Raw genomic sequence first — 16,237 nt, 5'->3', positions numbered from 1 at the left:
AAGATAGTGTATGTCATCAGAACAGAAAATACCATTGTAAGAAGACATAGCAATGTCTCTTGGGATCCTTGAGTCAAATTTCTGAGAATAAGAGGAAGGCTTTCAGAAAACTCCAGCACACAATTTAGAAAAAGCTGTAAGAATACCTCTACATATAATGCTGAGCGAATGGGTGTGCGGTATGGTTGCGACACCTAGTGGCAACATAAGGAATAACCACTGTGCGCCTGTGGCTGCAGTGACCACGTATCACCAGCGGGGGTCGCTGTTGAGCCGCGCGCTGCGTTGACTGCACAGACAAGCAGAAGCCAACCAAAGAATTTCTGCTCCAGCTGATTTTGGACGCCATCTTTTGTCGCGAACATAAACAACATCAGTCGCGCTGGCGTTTTGGATGTATCGCTGCTTGGAAGAAAGCGACGACAGTCTCCCCGCCGCAGCGCTCTCCCTCCCTTTTCAACCGAAGATGACAGCTGATTTGGTCACCTGAGCTTCCGCGTCAGTCGGGTAAGAAAGTCTGAGGTCGTCAGCTGATGGAACGTTGCTCGTAAACGGGTTGATGCCATGACAACGACGCGGCTCGTCGGCAGCGCACTGTGGAGCTGTAAAGCCATTTAACTCTGACATGTGTCCTAATGTTGGTCTTTAAACCACGTCACAACAACAACAACAACATACCACGTTGACATGTACACACACACACACACACACACACACACACACACACACACACACACACACACACACACAGTGCCCACCAGGCCGTTCAGTACGGGTCATTCTGTATCTTTATGAATTAAAATAATCTGTGTGGGGTTTTTTGTTTCCCCCCCTCACCACAGAAATGGGAATCCAGGGTGGATTTCCTCACCGGGAGGGAGCGGAGGTTTAAAGGGGCGGGCGCGGAGGGCAGCAAAGGGGCCTTGCTGCTCGTCAGCCCCGAGGAGATGGACCAGGAGTACGAGAGACGGCTGCTGAGGCAAATCAACCCCCAGAACCTGCCGACAGAGGCCCACCTGTCAAAGGTGAGACTCAGGGGAAAGCTGGGTGAAAATGCTTGATTTTGTCCATATTGCAGCACAGTATTTAGTTCAACACACCTAAAAGTGTGGGCTATATTTAAAGGCCCTGAATAATATTGCCCAATGGTAATAACCCTGTTGCTGCTGTCTCTCTTTGTCCATCCCAGTGTGTAAGTGCTACTTGCAGTCCTGTCAGCATTAAGTTAGGGGACCGCTTCATTCCCACCCGCGCTGGAAGCAACTGGAGCATCAACTTCCACTACGCCAATGTAAGCAGCCTTTTACACTGCCCCATTTAAAAACACAGCTTGGTTATCAGAGCTATGTACTACCCTTCCTTTTCGCTTTGCAGGAGAACTGCCGCTCCCCAAATCAGACCCAAAAAGCAAAGGATGCCACTTCAGATTCAAGCAAAGGTCAGATCAAAGGTCAAATTGTACCTTGTATGAATCATCCAGGTTGTCTTTGGTCATGAGCGATATCTCTCCACCATCATGTGTTTCCATCACCTTTTTTTTTTACTGCCGCCTCTCCAGATGCTGTGGCATATGCTGCCCTCTTGAGGAACGAGTTACTGGGGGCAGGGATAGAGACTGTGCCAGACACTCACACGGACGACCGGCGTCACGCTGTCCTCTCTCAAGACTCTCACAGCCTTTTTAGGGTACGAGTAATGGGAATTGGACTATTCAGTTATAGATAGATTTGTTTCTAAATAGCTCCTTGAAGTCCCTAATTATAGTTCTGCCTTGTGTGTTTATTCTCTGCAGTACACTGTCCACACCAAGAGAGTGCCTTTCGATAGCGATAATGAAGTCTCACCCTACTCACTTTCTCCACTTAGTAACAAGAGGTAAGACATATCGCTCATGCTGCACACTCAATGGACACAGTGCTTAAACAATGCTGTCAGATAATGTAGCTTTGCCCGTTTCTTCTCGATGTTCCTGTAGCCACAAGCTGCTACGCTCCCCTCGTAAACCGGCCCGTAAGATCTCAAAGATCCCCTTCAAAGTGCTGGATGCTCCGGAGCTGCAGGATGACTTTTACCTCAACCTGGTAGACTGGTCAGCGGGCAACTTGCTCAGCGTCGGCCTGGGAGCCTGCGTCTACCTGTGGAGTGCCTGCACCAGCCAGGTCAGAGGAGTTACTAATAGACATTCATTTACAGTTTGAGTTTTATTGTAGAAGTATTTCTCAGTTGATGCCTAAAAGCCAGGCAATAAAGTCTGTTTTTGATCTGCCTACGAGAAAAGAGTCAATGTTACATTTATGTGCCTTGTGTCTTAACAGGTGACGAGGTTATGTGACCTTTCTGTGGATGGAGACTCTGTTACATCAGTTTGTTGGAATGAAAGGGTGAGCTGCCAGAACTGATTATTACTACTGCTTATTTAAGACAGTAGAATAAGAGAAAATGAACTGTTTGTACTAAAGAAATAATGGGGAAATAACAGTGTGTTTGACTTGTGCTCTGGTCCTGTCAGGGGAGTCTTGTTGCTGTCGGAACCCATAAGGGTTACGTTCAGATCTGGGACGCAGCAGGAGGGAGGAAGCTTACCAGTCTGGAGGGTCACTCAGCACGTGTAGGTCAGTCATAGCTGGAGAAAAATGGAATAACAAACAGCTGATTAAAATCAGTTTGAGTCTAAAGGAGGATATAAAGGAGAATCTTCCCTTTTGAATTTCATTTTGTTTTGCATTTTACCACTTTTAATTATTTTTACTTAATATCTCAAAACTCCATTTACTGTATATTGTATATTAAACCAATATTATCATATAAAAATACACCAGATGCATTCTAGATAGCCACAGTGAAATATGAGACCCTCCCTCCCACCCTTTGTGATCAAGGTGCCCTGGCGTGGAACGGGGAGCAGCTGTCGTCGGGGAGTCGGGACCGAGTGATCCTACAGCGGGATGTCAGAACCCCCCCATCGGCTGAGCGGAGGCTACAAGGTCACAGACAAGAAGTGTGCGGTCTCAAATGGTCACCTGACCACCAGCACCTTGCATCCGGAGGCAACGACAACAAGGTGAGAGATTTTAAAACTCAACTTTTGAGTGAATTAATCTCTCAGAGTAAACTACATAATCTGTGACAGTTCAAGTGAACAGGTTCAAACTTCCCATTCCTTGTGGTCTCCTGCCCAGTTGCTGGTGTGGAACAGCTCCAGCCTTCTCCCAGTGCAGCAGTACAGCGACCACCTGGCAGCGGTGAAGGCCATCGCCTGGTCCCCCCACCAGCACGGGCTGCTAGCGTCCGGGGGCGGCACTGCCGACCGCTGTCTGCGCTTCTGGAACACTCTGACGGGTCAGGCGCTGCAGAGCACAGACACTGGCTCCCAGGTCTGCAACCTGGCCTGGTCCAAACATGCCAACGAACTGGTGAGGAGACACGCACACACAGTTCAAGAATAATAACAATTTGATAATCAATGAAATGTAATAAATAGTTGGAATCACATCTTTGAACTGAAATAACAGCCCATGTAAAATGTTATTATTACTAATCTGGATAATGTAAAAAAGGGGTTACATAAATTAAGATATACTTTCAGTGTAGAGATATTACAACAGTGTCTAACCATATATAATCATTTCTATTGCATTTTTTTCTTAAGTAGAGGGACATTCTGTACCAGTTTGACCCATTAATATACATTAAGTTCCAAATATTACTGTACATATACATAATATATGTACAATCACATACGATTCTGTATCTCTGCAATAGCAATCTACTGTATGTGAAGCTTATCGTGTAATGTTTGATCTTTGTTGGTACAGTTTCAGAAAGTGCTGATTCAACAGTATAGTGAGACTGTGCTGTAGTAGGTGTCAGTTTTGCATTGGATTGAATTATTCTGAGAGTTGCTTTTTTATGATACAATACCAGACTAAGTTGATGTGTACATGTCTGCGATTTTTAGTTGACAGTTCATTCTTTGTGTACAGGTGAGCACTCACGGCTACTCTCAGAACCAGATCCTGGTGTGGAAGTATCCGTCACTAACACAGGTGGCCAAGCTGACTGGACACTCTTACAGAGTGCTGTACCTGGTAAGACTGCAGGTTTAAATGAATGGTCATGAGGGTTCGGTGTCAATGTAACTGGACTAACAACAACGCGTACACATGTCCAGCGTTTTCACAGATTCATCCAATGGAGTAGGTATTCTGATGAATTACCACACTGTAAAAATATTTATTTACAGGTAAAATTCCTGCATTTTAAATTCTATAAAATGAAGTAGGGTTAGAAAAATGTACTTCAAAATATGAAAAATAAAAGTACTCATTATGCGGAGTGGACACTGTTAGTGTTATATTTATTTACATCGTTGATTCGTTACTATTGATGCATTTAAGTACAGTTTGCATTTTAATGTTGCAGCTGGACAAAGTTAGGAAATTCCAACCACTTATTATACTGTTAGAGGCATTTAATTTTTTTAAGTTATAATATATTTTATTACACATATATATATATATATTTGTGTGTGTGTGTGTGTGTGTGTTTAATATGTGCAATGGTAAAGACCCTGTAGTCAACCCTCATAGGTGTTTTCACCCATGTTGTCTGAGCAGATTTCATCTCAGGACTTTGTGGGTGTGTACAGACTGAATCCGAATATAAATCAGCTTTAGACTTTATTGTCACCAAGGGTAGATTCCTCTTCACAGCACTGGACACGTCAGACAGTAATACTTGCAACAGCTCAACAGTAACAACATGCAATGAGAGACGACGGTACAAACTCATTGGTCTATTCAGCGAGACCTGTTGTTTTAGGCGGCTATGGCTGCAGGGATCAGCCTTTCTCCAAGCGCGCCTTTCTGCAGCTCAGTGCTCTGTACCTGCATCCAGAGGGTGAGGCTGTGGTTGAGTGGGTGTGTAATGTCTTGTTCTATTGAGGTTGCAATGTGTGCAACGGCCTTATTTGTTCTGGTCTGCGAGGTTGGGTGTGGAGAGACCAATTACCCTGGCAGCAGTGTTGGTTTATTGGCCAATTCTGTGTCCACATACAGTGGGTACGGAAAGTATTCAGACCCCTTTAAATTTTTCACTCTTTGTTTCATTGCAGCCATTTGCTAAAATCGAAAAAGTTCATTTTTTTTCGCATTAATGTACACTCAGCAACCCATCTTGACAGAAAAAAACAGAAATGTAGAAATTTTTGCAAATGTATTAAAAAAGAAAAACTGAAATATCACATGGTCATAAGTATTCAGACCCTTTGCTGTGACACTCATATTTAACTCACATGCTGTCCATTTCTTCTGATCCTCCTTGAGATGGTTCTACTCCTTCATTGGAGTCCAGCTGTGTTTAATTAAACTGATTGGACTTGATTAGGAAAGGCACACACGTGTCTATATAAGACCTTACAGCTCACAGTGCATGTCAGAACAAATGAGAATCATGAGGTCGAAGGAACTGCCCAAGGAGCTCAGAGACAGAATTGTGGCAAGGCACAGATCTGGCCAAGGTTACAAAAGAATTTCTGCAGCACTCAAGGTTCCTAAGAGCACAGTGGCCTCCATAATCCTTAAATGGAAGAAGTATGGGATGACCAGAACTCTTCCTAGACCTGGCCGTCCAGCCAAACTGAGCAATCGTGGGAGAAGAGCCTTGGTGAGAGAGGTAAAGAAGAACCCAAAGATCACTGTGGCTGAGCTCCAGAGATGCAGTAGGGAGATGGGAGAAAGTTCCACAAAGTCAACTATCACTGCAGCCCTCCACCAGTCGGGGCTTTATGGCAGAGTGGCCCGACGGAAGCCTCTCCTCAGTGCAAGACATATGAAAGCCCGCATAGAGTTTGTCAAAAAACACAGAAATAAGATTCTCTGGTCTGATGAGACCAAGATTGAACTTTTTGGCGTTAATTCTAAGCGGTATGTGTGGAGAAAACCAGGCACTGCTCATCACCTGCCCAATACAATCCCAACAGTGAAACATGGTGGTGGCAGCATCATGCTATGGGGGTGTTTTTCAGCTGCAGGGACAGGACGACTGGTTGCAATTGAAGGAAAGATGAATGCGGCCAAGTACAGAGATATCCTGGAAGAAAACCTCCTCCAGAGTGCTCAGGACCTCAGACTGGGCCGAAGGTTCACCTTCCAACAAGACAATGACCCCGAAGCACACAGCTAAAATAACAAAGGAGTGGCTTCGGAACAAGTCTGTGACCATTCTTGACTGGCCCAGCCAGAGCCCTGACCTAAACCCAATTGAGCATCTCTGGAGAGACCTGAAAATGGCTGTCCACCAACGTTCACCATCCAACCTGACAGAACTGGAGAGGATCTGCAAGGAAGAATGGCAGAGGATCCCCAAATCCAGGTGTGAGAAACTTGTTGCATCATTCCCAAGAAGACTCATGGCTGTACTAGCTCAAAAGGGTGCTTCTACTCAATACTGAGCAAAGGGTCTGAATACTTATGACCATGTGATATTTCAGTTTTTCTTTTTTAATGAATTTGCAAAAATCTTTTTTTTCTGTCAAGATGGGTTGCTGAGTGTACATTAATGCGAAAAAAAATGAACTTTTTCGATTTTAGCAAATGGCTGCAATGAAACAAAGGGTGAAAAATTTAAAGGGGTCTGAATACTTTCCGTACCCACTGTACAAGGAATATAACTGAAAAATGTTCACCCTCTCACCAGTTCTTCTCTGTTTGTCCTACCTTCTCAGGCTGTGTCACCAGATGGAGAGGCCATCGTTACAGGAGCTGGGGATGAGACACTACGTTTCTGGAACGTCTTCAGCAAGACACGCTGCACCAAGGTACGGTGTTTTTGTGAATGAGCTCGCCACAGAGCTAGGGCCATCACCTCTTAGTTAGTTAGTTAGTTAGTTAGTTAGTTAACTAATCTGTCTTTTTGGTTGCTATTTCTTTAGTCATATTTTTATGCCTTTTCATACTGATTGACTATGTCCAAGAAACTTTTGAGCACATCTCTGGTAAACACAAGATTTAAAGGGGTGCTTTGGTTGACAACGACCCCTAAACATAACTATTATACACAGGTCTGATGTCTTTGATGTTTAAAGTTACTAAATGATTTCTTAAAAGTACTTGATGTTTGCCTAATTCCGGATCACTAGAAACGCTGAGGGCTCTTTGTGTTGACGGAAAAACAGTTTTGATTTGAGAAACTCATAAAAACATGACAGAGCCTGGTCTATTTATAAGTTCTTGAATTTCACCAAACAAGATCTTGAAAGTCATTAAAAAAATCCTTGAAATGAAGTTAAGATGTATTGTAATGTTTTGAAATTTCCTGATATTTCCAGGAATCAAAGTCAGTGCTGAACCTCTTCACAAGAATACGATAGTGAACAGACTGGGTCTGGACTGATTTCTGGAGGAGCCTCCTGAGCTGTGGGTCAAATGCACAGAGTCACCAGCGACACTCACAGACTAGCACTTAGAGCCTTCTCATCTCAGTGCACCAACCACCAGTACGACAGTCCTCAAGTCCACGTTTTTTCTACCGAGGATGCATTCACAACTTACAACAAAAACTGCCACCCCTCACAGTGACGTCACTGATTAAAAAACAGACAAAAAAAACAAGCAGTATATTGTCAGGACATGTTGTCTGCTTAAAAAAGTTGGTCTTGTAATCTTTTTCTGTTGTGTAAGTGATAAAATTGTTTTTATTATATATTAGGAGTATACATGTACAAGAGTTATAAGCTATATAATGTAACAACGTCAAATTTTTAAAAGGCTCTCCTTTGTAACAGAGAGAAGAAGCCTGGCCGGGTGAGTGTGTTTGTGTCTGTGTGTGTGTGTGTGTGTGCGTGTGTGTGTGTGGGAGGGGGAGGGGGATTTCTACATTTTGATAATGTGTGAATATGCTCTACAAGCAGTATACAAGAGAAGATAAACAATAAATAAGTGAACACACATACAGTTGCTTATGCAGCTGCAAAGATTGAACTGTTTATTGTTGTCTTGTCAGTTTATCAGATTGAGTGGAGATTTGGATTCATTCCTAGAGATTAGTAAAAGGCAATGTGACACTTTTTCCTTTTATTTTATGCTGCTTGGGCGCCTGCAAAGGTAATTTATTAGAAACATGTTGCACAAATGTCCACTCATCCTAATAACAGTCAACTTAATGGGTGTTTTTGCTTTGGTTCAGTCCAAGTATTATGGTTTTTGTTGTCCAGTTTCACCTGCCCAAGTGAGCAGTGCTATTTGGCACCATTTATCATTGAAACCAAAAAAGATTCTGGGTTTTCTTTTATGACTCTCTTTGAACTGGGAGTGCTGCCAGCTCGTTCTAGTAATCAGAGTGTCCGGACCCCTGCAGGCCCCGACAGAGCAGAGAAAACTCCTTCACGATATCTTTAACGCGACGCTTGTTGGTTTGCTCCCTGGAAAAAAAGACAAAAGATGATTAATTAATTTTGATGAAACTTGTTAACTCCACACAGAAAGACACAAGCCGGCTGCTGGGTTTCAGAGGGTTCCCAGAATCCTCTTGCTGTGTGGCTACCGATAACCTGAATTTATGATGTTGGTGAGGGTTGTGTGTCATTTTGCTTTCTTGAATGAGGAGTTTTCTTGCAGAATTTTCTTTTTAGACACACACATGGCATTAATTATATTTTGACTGAATGAAGAGTTTTTAGAACACAACACCATATGAAACAAAAGGTATAGGATTTTCACCTCAGAAGCTGCTGACGGAAGGTGTTTTTCTGCTCTAGGGAGACCTGGGCGGATGGGAATCCTGGGGTCTGTAGTGTTTCTTTCAGCCACTGGGACAGCAGAGCTGGACAGTGTCTGTTTAGACTCAACAACACTTCAGCGAAGTGCTCCGTCAGACTGCGATGTGACTCGCCTCCAACCGCCTGAGAGAGAAAACTTAATTGTTATGGTTTTAAATGAGACCAAACATCACGGATAAAATGCATGCACTGGTTTAATAAGAGGAAGTTTACAAAAGAGTGAGTGGGTGCTCTCCAAATCAATATCCACAATCAGTACACAGGGTAATGATTTTCATATCTCGTTTTTAACGATGACTCACCTGGAGTATGGTCTCAGTCAGAAGCTTTCCATCCCTCTGCAACACTTCGCTAAGCGAAGGCATGTCTTTACAACGAGGCAACAGCTCTGTCTACCAGGTGCAGAGAAAAAAAAACACATGAACCTATGAGCTGATGATATGAAATTTGATTTATTGTACTATAGCTTACAATTAAAGGTTGCACATTTCTCCCAATACTTACAAAGAATAGGGTGGCAGCTTTCACTGTTGGAGTCTCTGGGAACTTCAGGGATAGAATCCCTGGGGAAAACAGGATAATAGGATTTTATTTATTTTATTATTTATTTAATGAATGCTTCAGCTAATTAGTTACATGGTTGTCTCAGGCAGAATTTCAAGATCATGGAAAACAAAAATGATGGAGAGATGTTGGGTCTTGATTATGAACACAGTCATTTCCAAAAACCAAAGCAACATTGTTGAATGCATGGAATCAAACAGATGAGATCATATCATCCCATACATCTAGTTTGTATCGGTTGATATCATACCTTTAGATATTGAGTCATATGACCAGTAGGGGTGTAAGTAACGGCTTATATTTACTCTCGTTAACACGGTCGTTTTTTGTTGACTTTTTTTGTGCATTTTTATTTGTGCATTTTTTTTTTTGTGCATTTTTGTTTGTTTGTTTAAAAAACAACATGCACATGGAAAATTCTGATAAACTGTATGACAGGGAAACAGAAAATAATGAGATAAATCAGCAGCTGCAGCAGAGAAGAAGCTGCAGGTGTGTCTGTGGCGGCAGAAGGTCAGAGGTCCCTGTACTAGACAGGTGACACCCCGGAAGTGATGTTGAATGTTTGCGTTACCTGGCCACGTGAGGGGTGTGGCTGTAATTAGCACCATTGTACCTGGCATACTTAAAAGACATGTTGCATCTATTGTAATTAATGACTGATTTAATGGGCCATTGAAGTTGAACCAGGCGCAACTTTTGCCTGACTTCGCTCAGACAGGTGAGTCCATCAACACACTGCTGGACTCTCTTCAAAACGTCAACGACCACTTCGTTGCCTAGCAGCGTAGTTGCGTGTGCGCGCCAGGCGGTGAAAAGTTGTGTGGTCTCTTCTCTGTAATATGTGTGTTGGTGGCTGCAGCAGCCTGTGGAGTTTAGATTGTTTACATGTCCACATTGTCTGCTTTGGTGATGTTTTGTTCTGCAGTTGATTCCAAAATAAGTGCAGCTGTTGTGTCCAAAGCTCGTTTTTATTTATTTGTCTTCTCTGGCTAATTCTAATAAAGCTATGAGGAAGGCAGTTGTATATTTATATCATTTATAATCAGTTGTATGCCCAGACTGCAGAGTGTCCATCTGTTGGTCTGGACAGAAGGGCTCTTGTTGCTGATGTTGTTTCAGTTGTGTATAAGATAACATGCAATCTATTTTATTCTTAAGTACTTTCACCTTTTATTCGTGTAATATTAATTTAAAGTAACTAAATACTTTTACTTTAGTAGGCCTACAATATTCTAGTACACTCTCTCTGTGTATACACAGAACGGTCTGTGTATAGTATAGTACAACCATGTAATGATACTCACCGCAGTAAAACAGCCTTTTAACATCCAGCTGGTCAGACAGGTAGATATCAGGCTTCCTTTTAAGAATCTAAATGAAGCACAAAGTAATTAGGCAAAGTTTCCCATGAGCTGCAAAAGTGCATAACAACGGACAAAAATATGCAACCCACCTGAGCATGAAGGTGCATAAATGATTCTGCAATATCAGGATGATCCCGTGGACCTGTACAATAAATATAAGATGAGACAAGACAAACGTATGTCTAAACGCAATCGGGAATTAATTGCAGGTTTTTATTACCTTGCTGAAATATAGTAAGTGTGGCAGAAGTCAACACCTCAATAAGGCTTTTGATGTTAGAGATGTGATGTTCCTCTCCGGCAAATATGTGAACCATCTAAAAAAAAAAAAAAAAACAGGAGAGAGAGGTCTGACTTGAAGTTTAAATGGATAATGCTTTTATTCATGCCCTGATCTGTGAGGGCGTACCTGCCGTGCCAGATCCAGTGCTGAGGCTTGTGGGAAGGCACAATAGATCTGCCCCAGCATCTCATTCAGCTGAGCCACCATGGGCCCGAAATCATGTAGGAGGGTTCGAACTGACTTATCAAATACCCCACACACTGCCTGGAGAGAAAGAGCTGTGAGTCAGTGAACACACATCGCTAAATCATAAATGCACAGGCACACACACGCACACATATCAGCATACACATACATATTTATGCAAGGAGTGAAAAAACCCTCCTACCTCAACTATCTCTGAGTCATCAAGCCACTTGCTGAGGATGTTCTGGATCAACGTGAACACTTGCTGGAGAACGACAACAACCTAAAACAAAATTTGAATGTATATTTATTAATATTTCATACAAGTATGTTTGGTTAACTTCAGCATGTTTAAATATGTTGTATGTTCAGAACTATTGATGCACAAGGCCCATTCAAAGGGTTGATTCACAAACCATTATTGAACTGGTGTATTAGGACAAAAGGTATTTTGATATCATTAAGATACAGTTGCTGGTATGATAAATGTTTATGGAGCTACCCATGTCCATAGTTACTCAATTTTCTAGAGCTAAACTTACTGGATTCTGTGTGCTCTGTGAGGGAGGGAGTCTCTGGCTGGATGCTCCCTCTAAGCTGTCTGCTTGTCTGTTGATGTCCAGAGTAGTGAAGAGACTGGACAGCATCCCCAGGATGTGAATAATAGACTGTTTGTTAGTAGGATCAGGCTGTAAAGGGAGACAAAGTGGATTGGTTTGATATGTACTACTTGAGTAATTGTGTATTTAGGTTTAATTTTTTAAAGTGCAATAACTGAATTTTTAAAGAATCAATACAGACACAGTCACATCAACTTTGAGTGTATTCACATTTTAGATGATTGAAGCTAAAGATATGATGGAAACAATTTTAAATTCTGGCATGTAAAAAAAGGGCGCTCACTCATTATTGATTTGGTATTATTAGTATACACTGGACTACTACTGTACCTTTTATTTAAGCTGTTCAAAGCACACTTTGTGACTTACAAATTAAGTTTTACTAATGAGTACAGTGAAGTACATACTACTATAGGGATAATACACTCACGTAGAGCCGTAAAATACAATTTTAAACTTTTTGTAATTCATTTAGCACCAAAATTAAAAAAAAGTGCTTTGGATGTACTCATTGGGTAGTGTACTTGAAGTATAGTGATCTTGATTTATCCAATTTGTACTTGGTCACAACCACCTCTACTGCTTCAGGTATTATTTTAGTATTTGTGGGTTTCTGTATGAGTGTCTTTGGATGTACCTCCTGCTGGGCCAGTGCATCCAGCTGCTGGACGTGAGGTGTGATGAGGGCGTGAAGTCTGCCCAGAATCTCTTCCACTGGCAGGGCGGACAGGAGGAAGCCCAGAGCCTGCATCAACCACATGCACTGGCTGCTCTGCACACAGACATGCAGAAACACACAGACAGCACACATCATACACAACGTCTCCAGAGAGAGGCCTGCTGGTGGATTTGTGTTCTCAGAGTAGGACAGAAGTAGTGAATGTTGAAGGCTGTGTACTCACCTTATGGATTTCTTTGACCAGTACATCCTGCATAGGAACACGTGTGTTAATAGAAAGACAGTAATCACGCCAATGCTTTATTTTTTTATTTTTTTTCAAGGCTGCGTGTCTGACCTGTGACATGGTCAGGATGTCCTGAGCATAGGGTGCGAGGTCATGTCTACACTCCCTGCAGATCCTCTTCAGGGTGGATACACTGGATACAGACAGCTCTGCCTTCCCAAGGCCCTGAAGCACCATGGGTAATATGCCACCTAACATCACCGGATGATCAGCCAGCCACTCTGCCAGGGATCCTGGCCAGCAGGAGGTAGATGACATGGATAGTGAGTGTAAATGGGATTGTTTTAAGTTAAATGCAGACCAGACAATAGCAATTTACACACAGTAATCCTGGTTGTTTTAATGTAAAACATTTAAGTCAAGTGTCTGTTATATACCTATGGTGTACATGACGGTGTCAGCCAGCATAACGTTGCTGATGTTGATTCTGGGGATGAGGCCAATGAGACCAGGGATAACGTCAGAGTAGTTCACGTCTATCGTCTCAGCTATGGACTGGAAGCCAAATAACAGGGCCTCTGTGTCCTGAAGAAGGAGAAAAACAACGCGTGACGTTGGGTCACAAGAGGGGAAATACAACCAGGAGATAAAGAATTACACACAGCAAGGAAGGAATTTAAAAATGGAATTAAAAAAAGAAAATATTAGCATTTTGTATCGTATCACTTAGTAAAACTTTGCAGAGACAGTAAATATGCGTGGAATGGGAGTCGGTGATTAATAACTTTACCTGCCAGACTGCTGACTGTTGGGGGTCCATCAGCTGTCTGCCCAGCCTGTCATAGAGGTTACTGAGCAGCTCTGCCCCCAGCATTTCATACACGTACATCAGAGTGTCGGAAATGTCCACTCTGAAATGCAAAAGAGACGTGGAAACAGTTGGAGATTATCTAGCTACCTTTTTTAGCCACGCTGACGGAAATGATCTGCTCCTTAAGAACTCCCTCTAGTTTGGTGTCCTACCTATAAATTCGGAACTGCTCCTTGTCATCAGAGGACCAGGAGGCATACTCCTCCTGGGAGGGATAGTGGGATTTATGAAGTAGTACGTCTACCAGTTGGAAGTAAACAGGCCTGTAGACCTGCAGGTAAACTGCCTGCTTCTCCTCCTCAAATGACAAGATGTCATCCTGAACATGCAGGAAATTGTTAAAAGACAGTTTGGTGTCTAAATCTTTTGGTAGACAGAGTTACACAGATTGTTGAGTAACTTACTAAACAGAAAAGAAAAGAACATTTATTGTATTGTTTACATGTATTTATCTCATTCATTTATTCTTTCACTGTACCTGCAGAGTGTACCAGAAGGTGAGTGTGAGGGAGCTGCTGGTCTCACTGACTGGGTAGTGCCCAGGGATGCCAGTACAGAAAAGAATCATGTTAACCAGAGCCAGATACTCTTGCCAGTGGTCAACCTGTTCCAACAAAACCCTGTCGTACACAAACAAACATTGAACCAACTAAAGAAAAAAACGCCATTCACTGAAGCCAGGTAATTGGGTGACGGTTTGTGTTTGCGTGCGGCTGTGTGTACCTAGAGTGCGTTTCCCCCATAGCAACAGCAATACGACAGATACCGTGTGAGGTCTCCATGTCCCCGTCCTGAGCTGCTGTCTTCAGCTGGTCATGGAGACCCAGCACCAGAGGCATCAAGTTCACCAGAGCATCAATGTACCTGCACAAACGGGTTGTGATTCACAAGCCTGGAAATTGACTGTGGCCTTAATGAATTTATGCAGCGGTATGCTTCTCACCTTTGGCTGTCAGGCTGTGAGATGGCGTTGACTATCGTCTCCACAGCCGTGTCGAACAGCTCCGGGTTGGACAGAGCGCTGAAACTGTCCTGGACCAGTTCATGACTCTCCCCTAACGGCACGTCCAGCCCCACCCAGCTGGACAGGCAGCGTAGAACTTTCTCCTTCACCTGGTTGGAGGAGTCCTGGCTTTGGAGCAGCTGACGCAGCAAGGGACACACCACCGCCCACTCCCCAGCCAGGGCCCCCCTCAGCTGGGTGCGACGAGCTTGAGCCAGCCGGCCGCTCTGGAACTCCTCCGGAAGTACGGTGAGGAGCTCCAGCAGTGCGAGGCAGTGCGTTTGAGGGTCCTGGGCGGCCTCAGAGCTGCCTTCAGAGTCAGGCTTCTGCGGTTGGAAGGCCCTCACCATGTCCGCCACTGGCTGGGACCAAACATGTGGAATTAAGTTAAGAGCCATAGAGGCCAGGGCCACACACAGCCTGGTTAGCACCATTTTGGGCCCAGAGGAGAAGTGTAGGATGTGGGAGAGGAGCTGCATCCTCAGGCTGTCATGCTGGTCTGTGGGGAGATCGCTCCAGTGATGGGAGATCTTGGTGTGGAGGGTGCTGGCGCCAAAAAACTGAACCTCTGGGAGCTGCAAAGAGACAGACCTAATTTAACGGATAAAAAAAAAAAAGCTTCTGTTGATGTATACAAAATGTTTACTTCTTGTAGCTCTGATCCACAGTGACATGCAACCAGTTTATGCTGCCTACTGTTCTTGCACCCCGAAAAAGTGTTCTTTTGTAAAGATGTCTGAAAGAAGTAACACACCTTGTCGGGGCCAAGCAGGGCCCAGCAGAACTGCCACGCCTGTGCAGAGGCCTGGGCCTGGGTCAGCCACTTCTGGGCCACATTCTTACGCTCCATGACCGGGTCAAAGTACAGCTGATAGAGAGCCTGGAGGAGCAGAGAAGACATTTTTAAATGAAAGTAATTTGGTAATAACAGATAAGGATGACAATGTCTTAGAGGATAAAAATCATAATATCCATCAATATGCTCCTGAATAGATACAGCAATGTCAATGAGTGCATTTGTGTTTTGTGTAACAGGTTGTACATCTGAGTCGCTTTAACAATAAGCATTCATGATCATGCATGCTGGATGTCCCAACTGTTTGAATGAAGTAAAAATGTGTTGTCATAGCAAGTAATCCAAGGCACATGGTATTAGTTATTATTAGGACAGCATATGCTTTTAGCTGGTATCATGTTACAAAATGTCCAGTGTGTCCAACCTTCCTGTGGTGAACTACAATTAACCAACCACTTTTTAAAATTGTTTAACTGTTATTTGAGTAGTTACTATATATGAGATAATGCTGCTGCAACTTTTCTTTTGACAAACTCAAATAAGGTTTCGTGTTCTGAATGGTGTTACAGAAGCTCCATCTGTAGGCGTAGTTCAACAAGCAATCATCCAGGGAAGTGGCTGATTATTGAAACTTACCGACTCCACATTCTCCACCGTTAACTCCAACTCCACCGGGCTTTCTCCCGGATTGGCTGGCGGCTCCATCAGGCGCAACGTGAAGGTGTCTCCGTGCTGCCGTTGGAAATCCCTCAGAAATCAAAGCCTGATCGGCAAAAAAAAAAAAAAAAAAAAAAAAAAAAAAAAAAAGGCACTGATTAAAAGTGAGGAGACTGTGTCCTCCCACTGAGGACGCAGCGGGTCATTCA

The 16,237-nt window shown here is 43.3% G+C and overlaps 2 protein-coding genes across 2 annotated transcripts; one reads left to right on the top strand and one right to left on the bottom strand.

Annotated features, from left to right (window-relative positions):
* Positions 1–350: 350 nt before the first annotated feature.
* Positions 351–7,943, top strand: fzr1b (fizzy/cell division cycle 20 related 1b). Its single transcript, XM_054624069.1, has 14 exons — positions 351–507; positions 843–1,025; positions 1,190–1,291; positions 1,375–1,438; positions 1,559–1,686; positions 1,793–1,875; positions 1,976–2,159; positions 2,316–2,381; positions 2,510–2,612; positions 2,880–3,061; positions 3,180–3,413; positions 3,984–4,088; positions 6,725–6,817; positions 7,328–7,943. Exons 2-14 carry the CDS (start codon positions 948–950, stop codon positions 7,367–7,369), a joined length of 1,464 nt encoding a protein of 487 aa, XP_054480044.1. The 5' UTR covers positions 351–507; positions 843–947; the 3' UTR covers positions 7,370–7,943.
* Positions 7,944–8,018: 75 nt separating this feature from the next.
* On the bottom strand, positions 8,019–16,076 carry LOC129111901 (importin-13-like). Its single transcript, XM_054624057.1, has 21 exons — positions 16,008–16,076; positions 15,330–15,455; positions 14,516–15,150; positions 14,296–14,436; positions 14,051–14,192; positions 13,725–13,891; positions 13,492–13,612; positions 13,139–13,286; positions 12,813–12,994; positions 12,699–12,725; positions 12,434–12,568; positions 11,719–11,865; positions 11,379–11,459; positions 11,117–11,254; positions 10,928–11,024; positions 10,797–10,849; positions 10,648–10,714; positions 9,281–9,339; positions 9,079–9,168; positions 8,718–8,899; positions 8,019–8,419 (listed from the first exon to the last, which is right to left on the bottom strand). The coding sequence occupies exons 1-21, from the start codon at positions 16,074–16,076 to the stop codon at positions 8,326–8,328; spliced, it is 2,901 nt and encodes a 966-aa protein (XP_054480032.1). The 3' UTR covers positions 8,019–8,325.
* Positions 16,077–16,237: the final 161 nt, after the last annotated feature.

This window comes from Anoplopoma fimbria, chromosome 3, assembly GCF_027596085.1.
Source record: "Anoplopoma fimbria isolate UVic2021 breed Golden Eagle Sablefish chromosome 3, Afim_UVic_2022, whole genome shotgun sequence".
Lineage (NCBI taxonomy): Eukaryota > Metazoa > Chordata > Actinopteri > Perciformes > Anoplopomatidae > Anoplopoma > Anoplopoma fimbria.
Note: the sequence above shows the minus strand (reverse complement) of the source record. Positions and strands in the feature narration are given on the sequence as shown.

Coding starts and splice junctions, on each gene's coding strand:
- fzr1b (XM_054624069.1), top strand. CDS start 948: ATGGACCAGGAGTACGAGAGACGGCTGCTGAGGCAAATCAACCCCCAG. Junction 1,687..1,792: donor ACTCTCACAGCCTTTTTAGG/GTACGAGTAATG, acceptor TATTCTCTGCAG/TACACTGTCCACACCAAGAG. Junction 1,876..1,975: donor TCTCCACTTAGTAACAAGAG/GTAAGACATATC, acceptor ATGTTCCTGTAG/CCACAAGCTGCTACGCTCCC.
- LOC129111901 (XM_054624057.1), bottom strand. CDS start 16,076: ATGGAGCCGCCAGCCAATCCGGGAGAAAGCCCGGTGGAGTTGGAGTTA. Junction 15,456..16,007: donor CGGTGGAGAATGTGGAGTCG/GTAAGTTTCAAT, acceptor CTGCTCCTCCAG/GCTCTCTATCAGCTGTACTT. Junction 9,169..9,280: donor AAGCTGCCACCCTATTCTTT/GTAAGTATTGGG, acceptor TGCACCTGGTAG/ACAGAGCTGTTGCCTCGTTG.